General features: G+C 50.9%; 1 protein-coding gene across 2 annotated transcripts in view; it reads left to right on the top strand.

Moving 5' to 3' along the window:
* RYR1 (ryanodine receptor 1) overlaps positions 1-18,534 on the top strand; it is a gene marked incomplete at both ends in the record, with an annotated part of 159,744 nt that overhangs the window by 79,986 nt on the left and 61,224 nt on the right. For both annotated transcript variants that reach the window (XM_080704165.1, XM_080704166.1), the window contains 19 exons: positions 1,944-2,164; positions 2,245-2,335; positions 3,277-3,417; positions 3,804-3,967; positions 4,066-4,144; positions 4,377-4,466; positions 4,904-5,044; positions 5,840-5,914; positions 6,008-6,083; positions 6,406-6,529; positions 7,045-7,160; positions 9,846-9,913; positions 10,005-10,126; positions 11,235-11,284; positions 11,653-11,713; positions 11,831-12,069; positions 14,775-14,856; positions 15,351-15,481; positions 17,100-17,432. In XM_080704165.1, coding sequence (XP_080560291.1) covers positions 1,944-2,164; positions 2,245-2,335; positions 3,277-3,417; positions 3,804-3,967; positions 4,066-4,144; positions 4,377-4,466; positions 4,904-5,044; positions 5,840-5,914; positions 6,008-6,083; positions 6,406-6,529; positions 7,045-7,160; positions 9,846-9,913; positions 10,005-10,126; positions 11,235-11,284; positions 11,653-11,713; positions 11,831-12,069; positions 14,775-14,856; positions 15,351-15,481; positions 17,100-17,432 — 2,404 coding nt within the window. The remainder of the gene's footprint in view (positions 1-1,943; positions 2,165-2,244; positions 2,336-3,276; positions 3,418-3,803; positions 3,968-4,065; positions 4,145-4,376; positions 4,467-4,903; positions 5,045-5,839; positions 5,915-6,007; positions 6,084-6,405; positions 6,530-7,044; positions 7,161-9,845; positions 9,914-10,004; positions 10,127-11,234; positions 11,285-11,652; positions 11,714-11,830; positions 12,070-14,774; positions 14,857-15,350; positions 15,482-17,099; positions 17,433-18,534) is intronic.

The following is an 18,534-nucleotide window of genomic DNA, read 5'->3' as shown; positions in this document are numbered from 1 at the left end:
AATAACTACTTGACGTTAACTGGAAAGAGGAGTACTGGAGCCGGGCTTGGTGGCACACGCTTGTAATCCCCACGCTTGGGAGGCTGAGACAGGAGGATCGCACAGGTTTGAAGCCAGCCTCAGCTACTTAGTGAGGCTCTCGGCAACTTAGTGAAACCCTGTTTCCACATAAAATAGGGCTGGGAGTATAGCCCGGAGGTAGAAAGCCCCTGGGTTCCACCCCCAGTACCACACACACAAAAAAATAAGTAAATAAATAAATAAAATAAAGAATAAAAAATAGGGCTGGGTGTGTAGCTCGGAGGTAGAATGCCCCTGGGTTCCATTCCCAGTATTGAAAAAAAAAAAAAGAAGAAAGAAAGAAAGGGAGTACTGGGATTTATATCTACAGTTACCAGTTTATAGGAAATAGAGGGTGCAGAGGAACAAGTTCATGGACACTATGAGGAAACCAGCAGCCAAAGCCAAAGTCTCTTTTGGAAATCCCAGTACTTGGGAGGCTGAGACAGGGGGATCACAGGTTCTCAGACAGCCTCAGCTACTTAGTGAGACCCTTCTTCAAAATGAAAAATATAATTGGGCCAGTGCTTTTTTTTTTTTTTTTTTTTTTGGTACTGGGGGTGGAAGCCAGGGGCTTTTCTACCACTATACTCCCAGACCTATTTATTTATTTATTTATTTATTTATTTGTTTGTTTATTTATTTATTTATTTATCTTTGTGTGTGTGTGATAATGAGGGTAGAACCCAGGTGCTTTTCTACATTCGGGCTAACTCCCAGACCTATTTTATACTTTGGAAAGAGGGTCTCACTAAGTTGCTGAGAGCCTCACTAAGTAGCTGAGGCTGGCTTTGAACCTGTGTGATCCTCCTGTCTCAGCCTCCCAAGCGTGGGGATTACAAGTGTGCGCCACCACTTCCGGCTGGAGCCAGTGCATTTTACCTCAGAGCTACACCCTCAGGCCTACTTAATTTTTATTTATTTTTTTGTTTTTATTTTTATTTACTTATTTGGTCCTGGGGATGGAACCCAGGGGCCTTCTACCTCTGGGTACACCCCCAGACTTATTTTACATTTTATTTGGAAACAGGGTCTCACTAAGTTGCTGAGAGCCTCACTAAACTGCTGAGGCTGGCTTCGAACCTGCGATCCTCCTGTCTCACCCTCTCAAGTACTGGGATTACAAGTGTGTGCCAACACACCCGGCTCTTAATTATTATTTTGAAACAGTGTCTCTCTAAGTTGATGAGTCTCACTATTTGCTGATGCTGTCCTGGAAAACATATTTTGAGACAACTGGAGAAAGTTGATCATGAAGATGAAGAGACTGTTAATTCTATTATGTGTGATAATGACAGTGTGGGCCATCAAAGAGAAGGGCTTCTCCAAATGGAGAACCATAACTAAGCATATGTGGGTAAAATGGTAAACGACTATGGCTTACATGGAAATACTATAGGAAAAAAAAGGTGAAAGCTAGAAAGGAAACATGCAAAAGGTCGATATTTGCAGAACAGTCAAGTTGGGTAACAAGGTTCATTGATCATTCCCTGGCTTCTGTGTCTGTTTAGAATTTTGCATAGTCAAAGTAATAAGGGGAGCCGGGCGTGGTGGCGCAGGCTCGTAACCCCTGCACTTGGGAGGCCGAGACGGGAGGATCGCACAGGTTCGAAGCCAGCCTCAGCTACTTAAGTGAGGTTCTCAGCAACTTAGTGAGACCCTGTTTCCAAATAAATTATAAAATAGGGCTGGGGGTGTAGCCTGGAGGTAGAAAAGCCCCTGGGTCCCACCCCCAGTACCACCCACACACACTATAATAAGGGGATGGGGAGGGGCAGGATCAGGGATGATCCGAAGCCTGGCCCAGAGTTGTCCAGAACCGACAGGTACCAAAGTGACCCCAGGGCTATGCAGGAGACTGATGTCCCCGCCCTGCGCCCCAGGCCACTTTTAGCACCACGGAGATGGCGCTGGCTCTGAACCGCTACCTGTGCCTGGCGGTGCTCCCGCTCATCACAAAGTGCGCGCCCCTCTTCGCGGGCACCGAGCACCGCGCCATCATGGTGGACTCCATGCTACACACGGTGTACCGCCTGTCCCGCGGCCGTTCGCTCACCAAGGCGCAGCGTGATGTCATCGAGGACTGCCTCATGGCGCTCTGCAGGTGGGCCGGGGGTCGGGAGAGCGCGGGGCCGGGGCGCAGCGGGCCTCGAGGTGCCATCCTGGCCTGTGCGGTCCCCGCAGGTACATCCGCCCTTCCATGCTGCAGCACCTGCTGCGGCGCCTGGTGTTCGATGTGCCCATCCTGAACGAGTTCGCCAAGATGCCGCTCAAGGTGAGGGCAGGTTCTCGTCGGCGCCCTTGGGCTGGGGGCTCCTTGTCTCAGCACCGCCCACCCAGCAGCCCGCCCAGCGGCCCTGCAGAAACTAATTAGCATTCTTATTTGCATACCAGGATTCCCAGGACGGTCGCTTTGCGCGTCACTGATGCCTCCAACATTCCCTAGTTAGCACTTAATTTGCCTAAGTGAAGCCCCCGCTCAATTAGCATATATTTGCATGTGGCCACATCAGAGGAGGAGTTGCAACCTAGCCCGAAAACTCCTCTGGGGCATCTTTGACTGTTGGCGCAGAAGGTCTGGGCCACTCTCCCTAGTTAGCATTTTATTCGCATGCTCAGACTACCAGCCTTCTGCTATTCAAATGGGTGTGTTTATTTGAATGAGTACTACTCGCTATTCTAAATATTTGCACACCATCTCCTGCTTTTTCATTTGCATCTACTTCACATAAGGAGATAACCCCAATTCAGATATCTTGACTATTTTGCATAGCATGCCAAAATAACTCCTATTCCAAATTTGCATATTGGAAGGTAGGGGCCCTTTTTCGATTACCATTTATTTGCATGAGCGCTGCCTGCTTCTATTTAGCATGCTAATTTGCATAAGCACAGACACACACACACACACCTCTCTCTCTCTCTCTCTCTCCATCCATATGCCCATTTGCACACCGCCCTACCCGTGGACCTTTCAAATGCTTATGTCTGTGAATCACCAAACCTAGCTCTAGTTTAATGCCCTGACTCTAAATAGGAAGGTTAACTTTGTATAATAACTGTCCAAGACCCAGTAAACACACCCTTCTGTTCCTTATAGGCATACCATTTGCACAGCCCGCCCCTCCTTCATAAGTGCCCAGCACTGCGCCTTTGCCTCCTGGGCCTTCATTTGCCTGCCATCTATTCACGTATGCCCCCTCTCGTCCCGCTCAGCTCCTCACCAACCACTACGAGCGCTGCTGGAAGTACTACTGCCTTCCCACCGGCTGGGCTGGCTTCGGGGTCACATCGGAAGAGGAGCTGCACCTCACACGGAAACTCTTCTGGGGCATCTTTGACTCTTTAGCACACAAGGTCTGGGCACCTAGGGGGCTCAGGGGGCCTGGGTGGAGGGTTTAGGGCTCAGACTTAAGGATCCAGGATGAAGTGCCCAAATTTGAGGGCTTCTGGGAAAGAGGCAGCTCTACAGGTTTGGACACATGAAGATCTATGAGCCAAGGCTTCAGTTTGAGGGTTAGAGAAGAGGGGCTGGGTGTCTAGTTTGGGGGTGTGAAGGGTAATAGGGAGGTGATTCAGGGGCCCTGTCGGTGTGAGGTTTGGGTTTCAGAGAGAAGGACCACAATTCTGGTTCAGGAGTTCAGTTAACGATTACAGGGTGTGATTTGGAGGTCCCGAGGCTCCAGGGTGGAGAGGCTTGGTGAAACCCGCCGTGACCTCCCTGCCACCCCTGGCATCCCCAGAAGTATGACCAGGAGCTTTACCGCATGGCTATGCCGTGTCTGTGTGCCATTGCGGGGGCCCTGCCTCCCGACTACGTGGACGCCTCTTACTCATCCAAGGCAGAGAAAAAGGCCACGGTGGATGCTGAGGGCAACTTTGATCCCCGGCCTGTGGAGACCCTCAAGTGAGACCTGGAGGCTGGACGGGGCGGGCTCAGGGGCTGGGAGGAGAGGACGGTTCTGAGTCCAGCCCAGCACCCACCGGCCTCATGCTCTCCTGCAGTGTGATCATCCCGGAGAAGCTGGACTCCTTCATTAACAAGTTTGCAGAGTACACACATGAGAAGTGGGCCTTTGACAAGGTCAGCTGGCGTCAGAGTCCCCCATCCCCAGGAGTACCCCTCCCTCAAGTCCCCAGCTCTCCCCTAGGCCCTGTTTCCCTAGAGGCCCCAGATGTCCCTGCGACCCCGCACTTTCCCCAGGACCCCCAGGCTTCCTTGGCACCTTTGGTTCCTCCAAGGTCGCCCTCTGTGTGCCCTGGACTCTTGCCTCGCCCTCATCCTGCCCCCCCCCATCCCCTGTCTCCACCTCTAGATCCAGAACAACTGGTCCTATGGAGAAAACATAGATGAGGAGCTGAAGACCCATCCTATGCTGAGACCCTACAAGACCTTTTCAGAGAAGGTGACCAAGCCTTAGGGCCCAATGAAATCCCCAAATTCGGGGGCTTGGGGAGAAATGAGGCAGCTTCACAGGTGTGCATTCAGGCGTAACTGGGTTCAGGGCTCCCCACGCATGGACTGCCTTCTCTCAAGCTTGGTTGCTCTCTTGGAGGACCCCAGATTCCTAGAAGGGGTCATGGGGGAAGGGTTGATTTCTTGACCTTAAGGCTTAACCTGAGACTGTGTGAAATGGGATAAAAGGGTGTCTGGGATGCTCCACTACAGAGCAGCCAAGAGGCTGGGCTGGGATACTGGCCGGACCACTGACCGCCTCCGAGCCCCAGGGCAGCGGGTTCCCCTTCTTGGGTCTCTAGAGATCAGGGAGTCTGAGCTGGCAGATTCTTTCTCTATCTCCCACACACGCTGTTTCACCACTCTACTCTCTCCTGTACCCTCCAGGACAAGGAGATTTACCGCTGGCCCATCAAGGAGTCCTTGAAGGCCATGATTGCCTGGGAATGGACTGTAGAGAAGGCCAGGGAGGGGGAGGAGGAGAAGACGGAGAAGAAGAAAACACGGAAGATATCCCAAAGTGCCCAGGTGAGGTCTTGAGGGAGCTGATAAGGGTCTGAATAAGGGGTGGAGCCAGGGAGGGTGGCACTGAGCAGGGGGAGAGACCAATGGGCAGAGGTGGGTTAGAAGCCAGGGTGAGGGCAGAAGAAAGAAACAGCCAGGAGTGATGGTACACACCTGTAATCCCAGTACTGGGGACGCTGAGATAGGAAGGTAGCGGATTCAAGGCTGGCATCAGCAACTAAGCAAGACCCTGTTTTAAAATAAAACATAGAGCCAGGCGTGATGGCGCACGCTTGTAATCCCTGCGCTTGGGAGGCTGAGACAGGAGGATTGCGCAGGTTACAAGGCAGCCTCAGCTACTGAGTGAGGCTCTCAGCAACTTAGTGAGATCCTGTTTCAAAATAAAATATAAAATAGGGCTGGGAGTATAGCCCGGAGGTAGAAAGCCTCTGGGTTCCACCTCCAGTACCACACACACACAAAAAAAATAAAACATAGAAAGGGCTAGAGGTGTAGCTTGAAAATAGAGTATCTGTGAGTTTAATCCCCAGAAACACATACACACACACACACACACACACACACACACACACACACACACGAAGGAGGAGAAAGAGGAAGAGAAGGAGGAGGAGGAAGGAATAGAAATCTGAGAGGTTCAAGAAAGGAGAGCCTTGAGTATGAAGAATCTAAGGGCAGAGGAGAGGAGGGGGCCTTTAGAGACAGGGCTTTAAGGACGAGGGGTCTGGGGCCAGGGGAGGGGCTGGCCTTGGCCTTCCTGCTAGCCCACCACGCCCCATCTCCCTCTTGCCCTCTCAGACCTATGATCCAAGGGAAGGCTACAACCCCCAGCCCCCTGACCTCAGCGGAGTGACCCTGTCCCGCGAGCTGCAGGTGAGGGCTCAGCCCTTTGTGTGGGGTATGGGGCGTCTGCTGGGGGAGGGCTTCCTCTGAATCTGCTTTCTGACTGTTTGCATCCCCTCCCAGGCCATGGCAGAACAACTGGCGGAAAATTACCACAACACGTGGGGACGAAAGAAGAAGCAGGAGCTGGAGGCCAAGGGTGAGGGCGCCCATCCCTGCCCCACATGGCCCCCTTTCTCTGCAGCCCCCAGTCACAGGCTCCAGAGTCAGGGGCTGAGGTCAGAGCCGTGGCTTCACTGTGTGACTGAGCAGTTGCTTTCACCTCCTCAGTTCTTCTCTCTGTAGAATGGGAACGATAACGATTTTACCACCACCAAGTAGTGAGCATCAAAAAGCAGTGTTTCCCTTATTACCTCCAGTCTTTATTACTATAATCATACACGCCTTCAACTGGAGGTTCCACTTCAGTGGGAAGAGCCTGGATCCTCCCCAGCCCCTGATTTCTGGTCTTGCTTCCATAGGCGGTGGATCGCATCCTCTGCTGGTCCCCTACGACACACTCACTGCCAAGGAGAAAGCACGAGACCGAGAGAAGGCCCAGGAGCTGCTGAAGTTCCTGCAGATGAACGGCTATGCGGTCACCAGGTAAGTGAGCTGAGGGCCAGGGACAAGGCCTGGACATGGGACGGGGCCATAAGGGAGTAGGTCAAGGGGCGGGGCCTGGACATAGGAGAGGTCATAAGAAAGGTCAAGGGGAGGGGCTTGAGTGGAAGTGGGGGGCGGAGAGGAGAGGGTATCTGGGATGAGAAAAGATCGTGGAGAAAAAGTCGGGCGTGGGGGCGCACGCTTGCAATCCCAGCATTTTGGAGGCTGAGACAGGAAGATTGCAGTTTGCAGACAGCCTCAGCTACTTAGTGAGGCCCTTTGCAACTCAGTGAGACCTGGTTTCAAAATAAAGAATAAAAAATAGGGCAGGGGGTGTAGCTCCGAGGTCGAATGCCCCTGGGTTCCATCCCCAGACCCGTAAAAACAAAAAACAAAACACAAAAACAAAAACAAAAACCTTGGAGGAAGGACCTGTGGGAGCAGAAGCCATCCAAGAGGGATGGAAAACAGCAGCACCTGTGTTTGAACTGACCTCACTCTGCCTCTCCACGCAGAGGCCTTAAGGACATGGAGCTGGACACATCTTCCATTGAGAAGCGATTTGCCTTTGGCTTCCTGCAGCAGTTGCTGCGCTGGATGGACATTTCCCAGGAGTTCATCGCCCACTTGGGTAAGAATTTCCTTCCCAGAATTCCACCTCACCTGCAAAGACCCACCTAGCAAACCAGTCCATGTTATGTTTCCCTCCTCCCTGCATCTAATACTTACTGAGCATCAGCAAGTGCCTAATACTGCTCCAGATGTCAGGCATAGAGCAGTAAACCAAAGATTGTGCCCTTCTGATACTTGTTTAACATTCTGCATAACCAAATCATGTAGTAGGTGTTCCAGGAGAAAGAAATCAACGAAGCCAGGTAAAAGGTTTTAGAAGTGTGAAGCCAGAAGGCGGGTGTGGTGGCGCACGCTTGTAATCCCTGCGCTTGAGAGGCGCAGACAGGAGGATCGCGCAGGTTTGAAGCCAGCTGCGCTGGCTTAAGAGACCTTGTGTCCAAATAAAAAAACAGTTCTCGGAGTGTAGCCCAGAGATAGAGGGTTTCCAGGAGCCTCAGTACCACCAAAAAAAAAAAAAAGAAGAAGTGTGAAGCCAGTTATAATTTTATTTGTGCGGTGCTGGGGATTGAACCCAGAAGCAGTCTACCTCCAAGCTACACCTCTAGACCTTTTTATTTAATTTTTTTAATTTTTGTGGTACTGGGCATGGAACCCAGGGGCATTCTACCTCTGAGCTACATCTCCAGCCATATATATATATATATATATATATATATATATATATATATATATATATATATATAGTGTGTTTGTGGTACTGGGTTTCCTGGAAACCCTTCTACCTCCGGGCTACACTCCCAGACCTATTTTATATCTTTTTATTTGGAAACAGGGTCTCTTAAGCCAGCAAGGCTGGCTTCGAACCATCGCGATCCTCCTGTCTCTGCCTCCCAAGCGTGGGGATTACAATCTGCGCCACCATGCCCGCTTCCCAGCCCTATATTTTATTCTTTATTTTTGAATCAGTGTCTCATTGAGTTGCAAAAGGCATTGCTAAGTAGTAGCTGAGGCTGTCCATGAACCACGATCCTCCTCCCATGCCAGCCTCCCAAATGCTGGAATTAAAAGCATGTGCCACCACGCCCAGCTTATTTTTTTGTTTTGAAACAGGGTCTCACTAGGTTGCTGTGAGTCTCGTTAAATTGCTGAGGCCGGTCTTGAACCTGTGATCTTCCTGTGTCAGCTTCCCAAGTACCAGGATTAAAGGCATGTGCCACTGGCTCTAGTTATAATTTTAAATATTTAAGAAAGACTTAGATAAGAATGTGACATCTAGGTTGGGGATAGAACTCTGTGGCAGAGTGTGTGCCTAGCCTGTGCAAGGCCCTGAGTTTGAGCCTTTGTACCTGGGCTAGGGGAAAGAATGTGTCCTGAATGCCTATGGTTGCCTACGGTGAAGGCAGAAACAGAGAAGGGTGGGAACCAGGCACTGCTTTAATAACTTAATAACTACTCTCACTAGTTTTGTCTGTAATTGATTTTTATTTTAAAATTAATCCATCAACTCCCAACTTTATGTTTCATTCATCCATTCATTTATTCCAGATTCGTTCAGTGCAGGTATTGAAGTATTGCAAGTATTGAAACCAGAAGGGCTTATGATGGATGAGGAGAGGGGTGACCCATGACCTTACCTTCATTACAGTTGTGCTCCCCATTTTCTGCCTCGGGAAGGCTTTAGTTAAGGTGTGAGGGGGACCAGACAAGAGGCAGGGGAAAGATATTTATCTAACAAGCAACAGAGGTGACTTCATGCTCAGAATTTATTTCTCATCATGCCCTGCCCCCCGCTTTTTCTTTTTGGTACTAAGAATTGAACCCAAGGGAGTTTTATCTCTGAGACACACCCCCAGACCTATTTTATTTTATTGGTACCTTTGAGCTACACTCCTAGTCCTTTTTATTTTAAAACAGAGTCTCCCTAAGTTGCCCAGGGTCTCACTAAGTTGCTGAGGCCGGCCTTGAACCTGCTACCCTATCTCACCTTCCCAAGTACTGGTATTACAGGCATGTTCCACCACACCTGGCTTTATTTTTTATTTTTAAAGAGGGTCATCTGAAGCCAGGTGTGGTGGTGCATGCTTGTAATCCCCGCGCTTGGGAGGCTGAGACAGGAGGATCGCATGGGTTCGAAGCCAGCCTCAGCTACTTAGTGAGGCTTTCAGCAACTTGGTGAGACCCTGTTTCCAAATAAAATATAAAAAAGGTCTGGGAGTTTAGCCCGGAGGTAGAAAGCCTCTGGGTTACACCTCCAGTACCACAAAAATAAAATAAAATACAGAGGGTCATCTGGGCGTGGTGATACACACCTATAATCCCAGTACTTGGGAGGCCGAGACAGGAGAAGTGCAAGTTTGCAAGTTCCATAACTTAGTAAGACCCTGTTTCACACACACACACACACACACACACACACAAAATAATAATAATAATAATAATAATAATAATAATAATAATAATAAATAGGGTTGGGAGTGTAGCTCAGAGGTAGAATGTCTCTGAGTTCAATCCCCATTACCAAGTCTCAATAAGTTTCTGAGGACTTCACCAAGTTGCTGAGGCTGGCTTTGAACCTTTGTTTCACCCGTCTCAGCCTCCAAAGAACTGGGATTATAGGCATGCACCACCACCACACATCTGGCTGTCTCTCATAGTTTTCTAATTGCACCCGGAGTTCCATCAGAACATATGGGGTTCCTCAGCCTTGAACCCACCATAACCCCTCTTCTGCCCCCTCCCACAGAGGCTGTGGTCAGCAGTGGACGAGTGGAAAAGTCCCCGCATGAACAGGAGATTAAATTCTTTGCCAAGGTGAGAGCTGGGCTCAGAAGGTGGAGGCAGGTAGCAGCAGTGGGCTCTCCCCACCTTCCACCAAGCCGCCTTCATCTCCTTCCCTCTCCAGATCCTGCTCCCTTTGATCAACCAGTACTTCAACAACCACTGCCTCTATTTCTTGTCCACACCGGCCAAAGTGCTGGGCAGTGGTGGCCATGCCTCTAACAAGGAAAAGGAGATGATCACCAGGTAGGCTGCCTGGGACCCTGATCCAGCCTCTGTGCTCACAGCATTGGAGCCTCACGGCACTGGAGCCCTGGACCCCATGCCAGATGTGATGGCACACAGCTGTAGTCTCAGTACTTGGGAGGCTGAACAGGCCAGCCTCAGCAACTTAGTGAGATTCTGTTTCAAAAAAAAAAAAAAAAAAAAAAAAAAACAGGGCTGGGATATAGCTCAGAGGTAGAATGCCCCTGGATTCAATCTTAGTACCATAAAAAAAAAAAAAAGAAGCCAGGCATGGTAGCGCACGCTTGTAATCCCAACAGTTGGGAGGCTGAGGCAAGAGGATAGTGGCTTGCAAACAGCCTCAGCTACTTAGGCCATCTGCAACTTGGTGAGACCTTGTTTCAAAATAAAGACTAAAAAAAAAAAAAAAAATAGAGCCGGGCGTGGTGGGCGCACGCTTGTAATCCCCCTGCTTGGGAGGCGGAGACAGGAGGATTGCGCAGGTTTGAAGTCAGCCGCGCTGGTTAGGAGACCCTGTTTCCAAATAAAAAGATATAAAATAGGTCTGGGAGTATAGCCCGGAGGTAGAAGGGCTTCCAGGAACCCCAGTACCACCAAAAAAAAAAAAAAAAAATAGAGCTGGGGGTGTAGCCCAGAGGTAGAATGCCTCTGGGTTCCATCCCCAGTACCATACCACACACACACACACACACACACACACACACACACACACACACACAGTCCTGGGTCCCTTACCCCCAACCTTTGGCCCTTAGGGGCTTTGTCCTGGTGCTGCGCTATGGTCACTCCACCTGTAGAGGTGATGAAGGATTGGGTGACCAACTCTCTGGTTTGCTTGGGACAGAAGGATTTCCCAGGACATGGGACTCTCAAATAAGGTGGTCCAAATTAGTCTCCCTGTCAGGAAGGCCGACTCACCCCAGTCCCCACGTGCTGGTCACTGCCTGTCACCGTAAAGCTCGCTTGGCTGTCTGCCCTCCCAGCCCGGCCACCCGACCTCCTCCTGGGTCTGTCTTCTGTCCTCTTTCCCTGTCTTCTCTGTCCCCGTCTCCTTGAACCTCATAGTCCTCATCCCCTTGTCCCCCTGCCCTTCTGTCCCTCTCTCTAGCCTCTTCTGCAAACTCGCTGCTCTTGTTCGCCACCGGGTGTCTCTCTTTGGTAAGTAGCCCAGCTCCCTTATTCTGCCTAATCTCTCTCTTCCCTGTTACCTTAATTTCAACAACTCTCCTTGTGTCCTTCTCCTGGACCTGGACATGGACCTGGTGACCTTAGGGACAGAGCAGTAACTGAAAAATGCCCTATGGTGCTTCCAGGCCAGTGGGAGAGACAGGCCAGCCGGAGGGGCCAGAGCTGGGATGGAGGAAGGACAGGAGGTTGTCAGGCCGGGATGGGGCACGGAAGGCTGTGGGAGCCCAGGTGGAAGGGGGGCGGGGTGGCATGGTGACCTAGTCAGGGGGTGGAGTCGCATGTAGAGGGAGGCACTGTTCTTGCCGCCCTCCCTTCACCCTAGCCTCCTTCCTCTGCAGGCACGGATGCCCCAGCGGTGGTCAACTGTCTTCACATCCTGGCTCGCTCCCTGGATGCTAGGTAGGGCTCCGGGGCTGGTGCCCACTCGGCTCCAGTCATGCCCCAGCCTCTGCCCTCACAGGCCCTACCAAATGGAGACTCTCTCTCTAGAAGTGGGGTCCCCTGCTTCCCTCCTAGGACGGTAATGAAGTCAGGCCCTGAGATTGTGAAGGCCGGCCTCCGCTCCTTCTTCGAGAGTGCCTCTGAGGACATTGAGAAGATGGCAGAGAACTTGAGGCTGGGCAAGGTGTCCCAGGCACGCACGCAGGTGAAAGGCGTGGGCCAGAACCTCACCTACACCACTGTGGCCCTGCTGCCCGTCCTCACCACCCTCTTCCAGCACATCGCCCAGCACCAGTTCGGAGATGATGTCATCTGTAAGAGCTCCTGACCCCAAGGGTGGGGGTGGGGGAGTCAGTTTGGTCAATGCTACCCATCCCTGGCGCCTGACAGAGACCCCTGGGGAGTGTTCTTGCTGTAAGTAAAGCATGCACACAGTGCACTGTGGGTAACAGAATTAGCTAATTAGGGTGTGAATTAGCATGTGGACCAAAGGCCCTAAATCACTGTAGCCTGAACAAGCTAGACATTTCTTTCTCATCTGTCGCTCTGCTTAGATTAGAAAGTTGGAAACTGGGTCCTCTCCCTCCTGTTGCTTTACCTTCCATGAATACTGTCATTCAAAGATGGCTCGCTGTGCCCTCCTCCTTCTAGGCAGTGGGAAAAGAGAAAAAAACAGAGGAGGGTGCTTTGGTTTGTCACTGGATAGGGGTCCAAGGAGGTCCCCAGGAGGGAGAAGGGGCTCTCAGCCTAGCTCTGGCTAAGTTGCCGAGGCTGGCTTCAAACCTGAGATCTCCTATCTCAACCTTCCAAGTACTAGGATTAGAGGTGTGCCCTACCATGCTCTGCTTGAGCTTTTTTATTTTTTTATATTGGAGATTGAACCTAGAGGAATTGTACCTCTGAGCTACACCCCCTTCCCTTTTTTATTCTTTACTTTTAAAATAGGATCTCACCAATGTTTTGGAGAGCCTCACTAAGTAGCTGAGTCTGGCCTGTCTCAGCCTTCCAGGTACTGGGAGGCTTCCAGGTACCTGACTTGGCATCCTATATCTGAACTACAGCCCCATCTCTATTTTATTTTTTAAAATTTATTGTGATACTGGGGATTGAACTCAGGAACATTCTGCCTCTGAGCTATACCCCTAGCCCTATTTTATTTATTTATTTATTTATTTATTTATTTATTTATTTATTGCGGGTCTGGGGATGGAATCCAGGGGCATTCGACTTTGAGCTACACCCCCTGCCCTATTTTTTATTCTTTATTTTGAGATAGGGTCTCACTAAGTTGTAGAGGGCCTAAGTAGCTGAGGCTGTTTGTAAACCGAGATCCTTCAGTCTCACCCTCCCAAATGCTGGGATTACAAGCGTGCACCACCACACCCGGCTCCTATTTTATTTTTTACTTGGAAACAGAATCTTGCTAAGTTTCTGAGGGCCTCACTAAATTGCTGAGACTTGTCTCAAACCTGCAATCCTCCTGTCTCAGCCTCCCAAGTACTGAGATTACAAGTGTGCACCACCATGCGTGTCTAAGCAAGGGTCTTAACTTGGCCTTCTGGAAGGTAGGTGGACAACCTGAAATTGTAGCCAGGACTACATGAGTGTTTGCATTTTTCTGAAGGAGGTGCCCATTGCTTTCATCAGAGATCCAAGGAGAAAACAAACTCATTAAGAATGCCTGTTAGGCATGGTGGTGCACACTTGTAATCCTAGTACTTGGGAGGTTAAGACAGGAGGCTCACAGGTTCACAGACAGCCTCAGCTACTTAGGCCCTCTGCAACTTAGTGAGGCCCTGTTTCAAAATAAAGAATAAAAAATAGGACTGGGGTTGTAGCTCAGGGGTAGAATGCTCCTAGGTTCAATCCCCAGTACAAAAAAAAAGAGCCCCTGTGCCTGTTATATGACCTATTCTAATTGTTTTTCGAAAATTCATTTGCCAGGTGGGGTGGGACATGTCTGTAATAACACCACTTGGGAGGCTAAGATAGAAGGATCTCAAGAAACCAGTCTCATCAACTTAGGGAGCCCCTCAGCAACTTAATGAGACCCTGTTTCAAAATAAAAAATTAAAGGATTTGGGGGGGCTGGGTGTGGTGGTGCATGCTTGTAATCCCAGTTTGGGGAGGTGGAGACTGGAGGATCACAGTTAGCAGACAGCCTCAGCTACTTAGGGAGGCCCTTTGCAACTCAGTGAGACCCTGTTTCAAAAATAAAAAGACTAGCCGGGCGTGGTGGCGCATGCTTGTAATCCCTGCGCTTGGGAGATGGAGACAGGGGGATCGCGCTGGTTCGAAGCCAGCCTCCCTGGCTTAAGAGACCCTGTTTCCAAATAAAAATATAAAGTAGGTCTGGGAGTGTAGCCTGGAGGTAGAAGGGTTTCCAGGAACCCCAGTACCACCAAACTAAATAAATTAAATTAAAATAAAATAAATAAAAAGACTAAAATATAGGGCTGGGATTGTAGTTTGTAGGTAGAATGCCCCTGGGTTCCATCCCCAGTACCAAAAAAAAAAAAAAAAAAAAAGGTTTGTGGGTGTAGCTCAAAGGTAGAATGCTTTGTTCAATCCCCAATACAAAAAAAGGTTGTTTTTTTCTTTGTGGTGGTACTGGTACTACACTCCCAGACCTATTTTATACTTTATTTGGAAACAGGGTCTCACTAAGTTGCTGAGAGCCTCACTAAGTAGCTGAGGCTGGCTTTGAACCTGTGCGATCCTCCTGTCTCAGCCTCCCAAGTACAGGGATTACAAGCGTGCGCTACCACGCCTGACCAAAATTTTTTTTAAAGAATTAATTCATGTTATCTTCACAACCACTATAAGTATCTCCACTTTACAATAGGGAAACTGAGGCTGAGAGAGAGTTGGTTCTTACTCATGTCACATTTAAATGCCAGGCTGGCTCTGTGCCCCTTCTCTTGCCCACTGCCTGGCTTATTTGGAGACACGAGATGTGGGTAGGCGGAGGCTGGCATGGGGATCCATCCCAGGCCCTGACCCTCCTTCTCCTCCTCAGTGGATGACGTCCAGGTCTCTTGCTATCGAACGCTGTGCAGCATCTACTCTCTGGGAACTACCAGGAGCACCTATGTGGAGAAGTAAGGAAAGGGTGACACCGTTTGGGGCTGCAGAGGGTACTGTAGGGCTGGAGGGGGAAGGGGAATGTAGAGGAAGAAAATGCAGGGTAAAAGAATGCGGAGATGTTCAAATCTTCAACTGACCAGTACTCTGAGGCAGCTGCAGTTCCCCGTAACGGCCACGTGAGGGCGCTCGGGAGAAGGCCCGCCGCACAGGCAGAGGCCGCCTGGGGATGGGGAACCACTTGCTGGCCAGGATGCCAGTTTGCTTCCTGCTGGGAGCAAGTTTGCTCTGGGCGAGAACGTGCAGAAGCCACCGCACGTTGGAGGTGAGTAGGAAGGACTGGCAGCCAGCACACAAGGCCTTCTGAGGGACACAGCTGCATCAGTACGCACTGGTGGCTGGCGGCTCTGCCCCAGAGGACTCTGGGAGGGGCGCATCTATGCAGGATGGGGCTGGTACTCAGGCTCCTGAGAAGGGGGCACGTGGAAGCTAAGTGCAGCCCCTCTTTCAGGCTACGGCCAGCCCTTGGGGAGTGTCTAGCCCGCCTGGCAGCGGCCATGCCGGTGGCATTCCTGGAACCTCAGCTGAACGAGTACAACGCCTTCTCTGTCTACACCACCAAGTCTCCTCGGGAGCGGGCCAGTGAGTTGTGAAGGGCCGGAGCAGCTGTCAGGGCCGGGGAGAGCCCGCTGGGGGTACTGTGGCCCCCAGATCTGGGCCGTGAGGGACTGAGGACCCCCCAGGGCAGGGTGCTCCACATCTGGGGCTCTCAGAGCTGGGGGCCCTGGTTTGTGCTGAAGGTCCGTCCCAAGGCTGTTATATGGGGAGAACGAGGAGGTCAGGGATGGAATTTGGAGCTGTGGGGTTTACTTTGGAGATGGTGAGATGTGAGCGCATTGTGCAGCTTGGGGACATAGGGACTTCCCAGTGTCCTTGTGAGGGCACTTGAGTGTGGGAGAACTAGGGAAGGGATGTGTCCATTCATTCATTATTCATTCAACAAATACTTATGGGGCGCCTACTATGAACGAAGCACTGACCTACACACCTGAAACTCTGTGGTAACAAGAAAAAATAGAAAGCTCTTGAGTTCTCAGTCTGGAGGTAATAATGAGGTGTGGGTCTCAGGAAACTTTCCAGAAAGGAAGCTTGTCCTTTCAGTCATTGCTGTGCTTCCAACACCCAGTGCTTGCCCGTGGTAAACAAGCGAGCCATGGGCTGTGTTTCAGGGACAGAGCTGGGGGATGGGGGCCCCAGAAGTAAGACTGGGGAGCTTGGTGGGCTGTGGTGGCAAATGAGGCTGAGGCACGTTTGGGGCCAGCCTCAGCAACCTAGTGAGACCCTCAGCAATTTAGTGAGAGCCTATTTCATAATTAAAAATAAAATGGGTTAGCCGGGCGTGGTGGTGCCCGTAATCCCAGTACTTGGAGGCTGAGACAGGAGGATTGCAGGTTCATGGCCAGCCTCAGCTACTTAGTGAGGCCCTCTGCAACTTAGTGTGACTCTGTTTTAAAATAAAGAATAAAATAGGGCTGGGAGTGTAGCTTGGAGGTAGAATGCCCCTGAGTTTTATCCCCAGTAATGCAAATAAACAAAAGAGAGAGAGAGAGGGAGAGGGAGAGAAGAAGAAGAAGAAGAGGAGGAGGAGGAGGAGGAGGAGGAGGAAGAAGAAGAAGAGGAGGAGGAGGAGGAGGAGAAGGAGGAGGAGGAGGAGGAGGAGGAGGAAGAAAAAGAAGAACGGGTTGAGGGTACAGCTCAGGGGTAGAATTTCCCTGAATTCAATTTCCAGTACCAAAACTAACAAACAAACAAAAAAAGGCTGAGTGTGGTGGCACATGCCTGTAATCCCAGTACTTAGGAGGCAGAGACAAGAGAATCACAGGTTCAAGGACAGCCTCAGCAAGTAATGAGACTCAGCAACCTACCAAGACACTGTTTCAAAAAAACAAATTAGCTGGGCGTGGTGGTGCACGCTTGTAATCCCCGCGCTTGGGAGGCAGAGATAGGAGGATCGCTCAGGTTCGGAGCCAGCCTCGCTGGCTTAAGAGACCCTGTTTCCAAATAAAAAGTATAAAATAGGTCTGGGAGTGAGGCCCGGAGGTAGAAGGGTTTCCAGGAACCTCAGTACCACCAAAAAAAAAAAAAAAATTAAAGCCAGGCGTGATGGCAATTCAGTAGTACCTAGTATGTGTGGGGGAAAGCAGGGTACTGAGGTCTGGGGCAATGGGTTGACATGGACTGACCCCTCTCTGCACCCCAGTCCTGGGGCTCCCCAACAGCGTGGAGGAGATGTGTCCTGACATCCCAGTGCTGGAGAGACTCATGGCGGAGATCGGGGGGCTGGCCGAGTCGGGGGCCCGCTACACGGAGATGCCACACGTCATTGAAATCACACTGCCCATGCTGTGCAGCTACCTGCCCCGCTGGTGGGAGCGAGGGCCTGAAGCGCCCCCGCCAGCACTGCCTGCCGGGGCACCCCCGCCCTGCACGGCTGTCACCTCCGACCACCTCAACTCCCTCCTGGGGAACATCCTGCGAATCATCGTCAACAACTTGGGCATCGACGAGGCTTCGTGGATGAAGCGGCTGGCCGGTGCGTGGGGGCCAGCTTGCAGGGGTCTCTGGACCAGGCCGTCTGAGAGGGAGATCCAGGGGTCCATGGTCCACGGAAGTTGGGAGGAGTCAGTGTGTAGGTTTTCCTAGGGTCAGATTAGGTTCACCGAGTCCCGGATAGACGGCTAGGACCCCAGAGTCCTCCAGGTTGGATTCTGAACTTCTGGAACCTTGGAGAAGGATAGGACAGGGGTTAGGTGCTGAGTCCGAAGGCCAGGTTCTTTGTACAAAGGATCAAAGGGCCAGATCAGGCATCAGGGTTCCCTGTGCAAACAGGGTTCGAGGTCAGAAGCCAAGAAATGGGTCTTCCAGTCAGGCGTATGCCTGTAATCCCAGCAACTTGGAAGGCTGAGGCAGCCTGACTACAAGTTTGATGCCAGTCTGGGCAATTTAGACCTTGTCTTAATTAAAAAAGAAAAAAGAAAAGAAATGGGTCTTTAAATTGTTGGGATTTCTGGATCAGAAGTCCCACATACAAGTTCTTGTCAAGAATTGAACTTTAGGGACGTGGTGGCTCAGGCTTGTAACCCCAGTACTTGGGAGGCCAAGATAGGAGGGTTGCAGGGTCACAGCCAGTCTCAGCTACTTAGTGAGGCCTTCTGCAGCTTAGTGAGACCCTGTCTCGAAATAAAGAATAAAAAATAAGACTGGGGATGTAGCTTGGAGGTAGAATTCCTCTGAGTTCAATCCCTGGTACTGGAGGGGAAAAAAAGGTCTTTAGCTTGAAGTCAAGTTGGTGATCAAGGGCTGGCATCAGAGGCTGGGGCCAGAGGTCAGAGGCTGGGGTAAGAAGCCAGAGCTCATAGTCAGAAACCACACAGGGAGTTAAGAGTCTGGAAGGGGCCAGGTAAGAGGTCAAAGAATGGGGTCATGTTAGTTAAGGGTAAGACATCAGGTTAGGATTCAGTTGTTGGGATTCAGAGGGCAGGGACAGTATCTGGCAGGGATTACAGATTAGCGACTGGGTCATAGGATCAGCTCAGGGGTCAGAGTTAGGATCAGCTATGCCACAGGTCAGGACCTGAGGTCAGGAGTGGGATCAGATGATGCTGGGGTCAGAGGCCAGGATCAGGCTGCCAGGG

The sequence above is a fragment of the Muscardinus avellanarius genome (genome assembly GCF_963383645.1).
Source record: "Muscardinus avellanarius genome assembly, chromosome: 10".
Classification (NCBI taxonomy): domain Eukaryota; kingdom Metazoa; phylum Chordata; class Mammalia; order Rodentia; family Gliridae; genus Muscardinus; species Muscardinus avellanarius.
The sequence above is the reverse complement of the archived record's forward strand: the minus strand, read 5'-3'. Positions and strand labels throughout refer to the sequence as shown.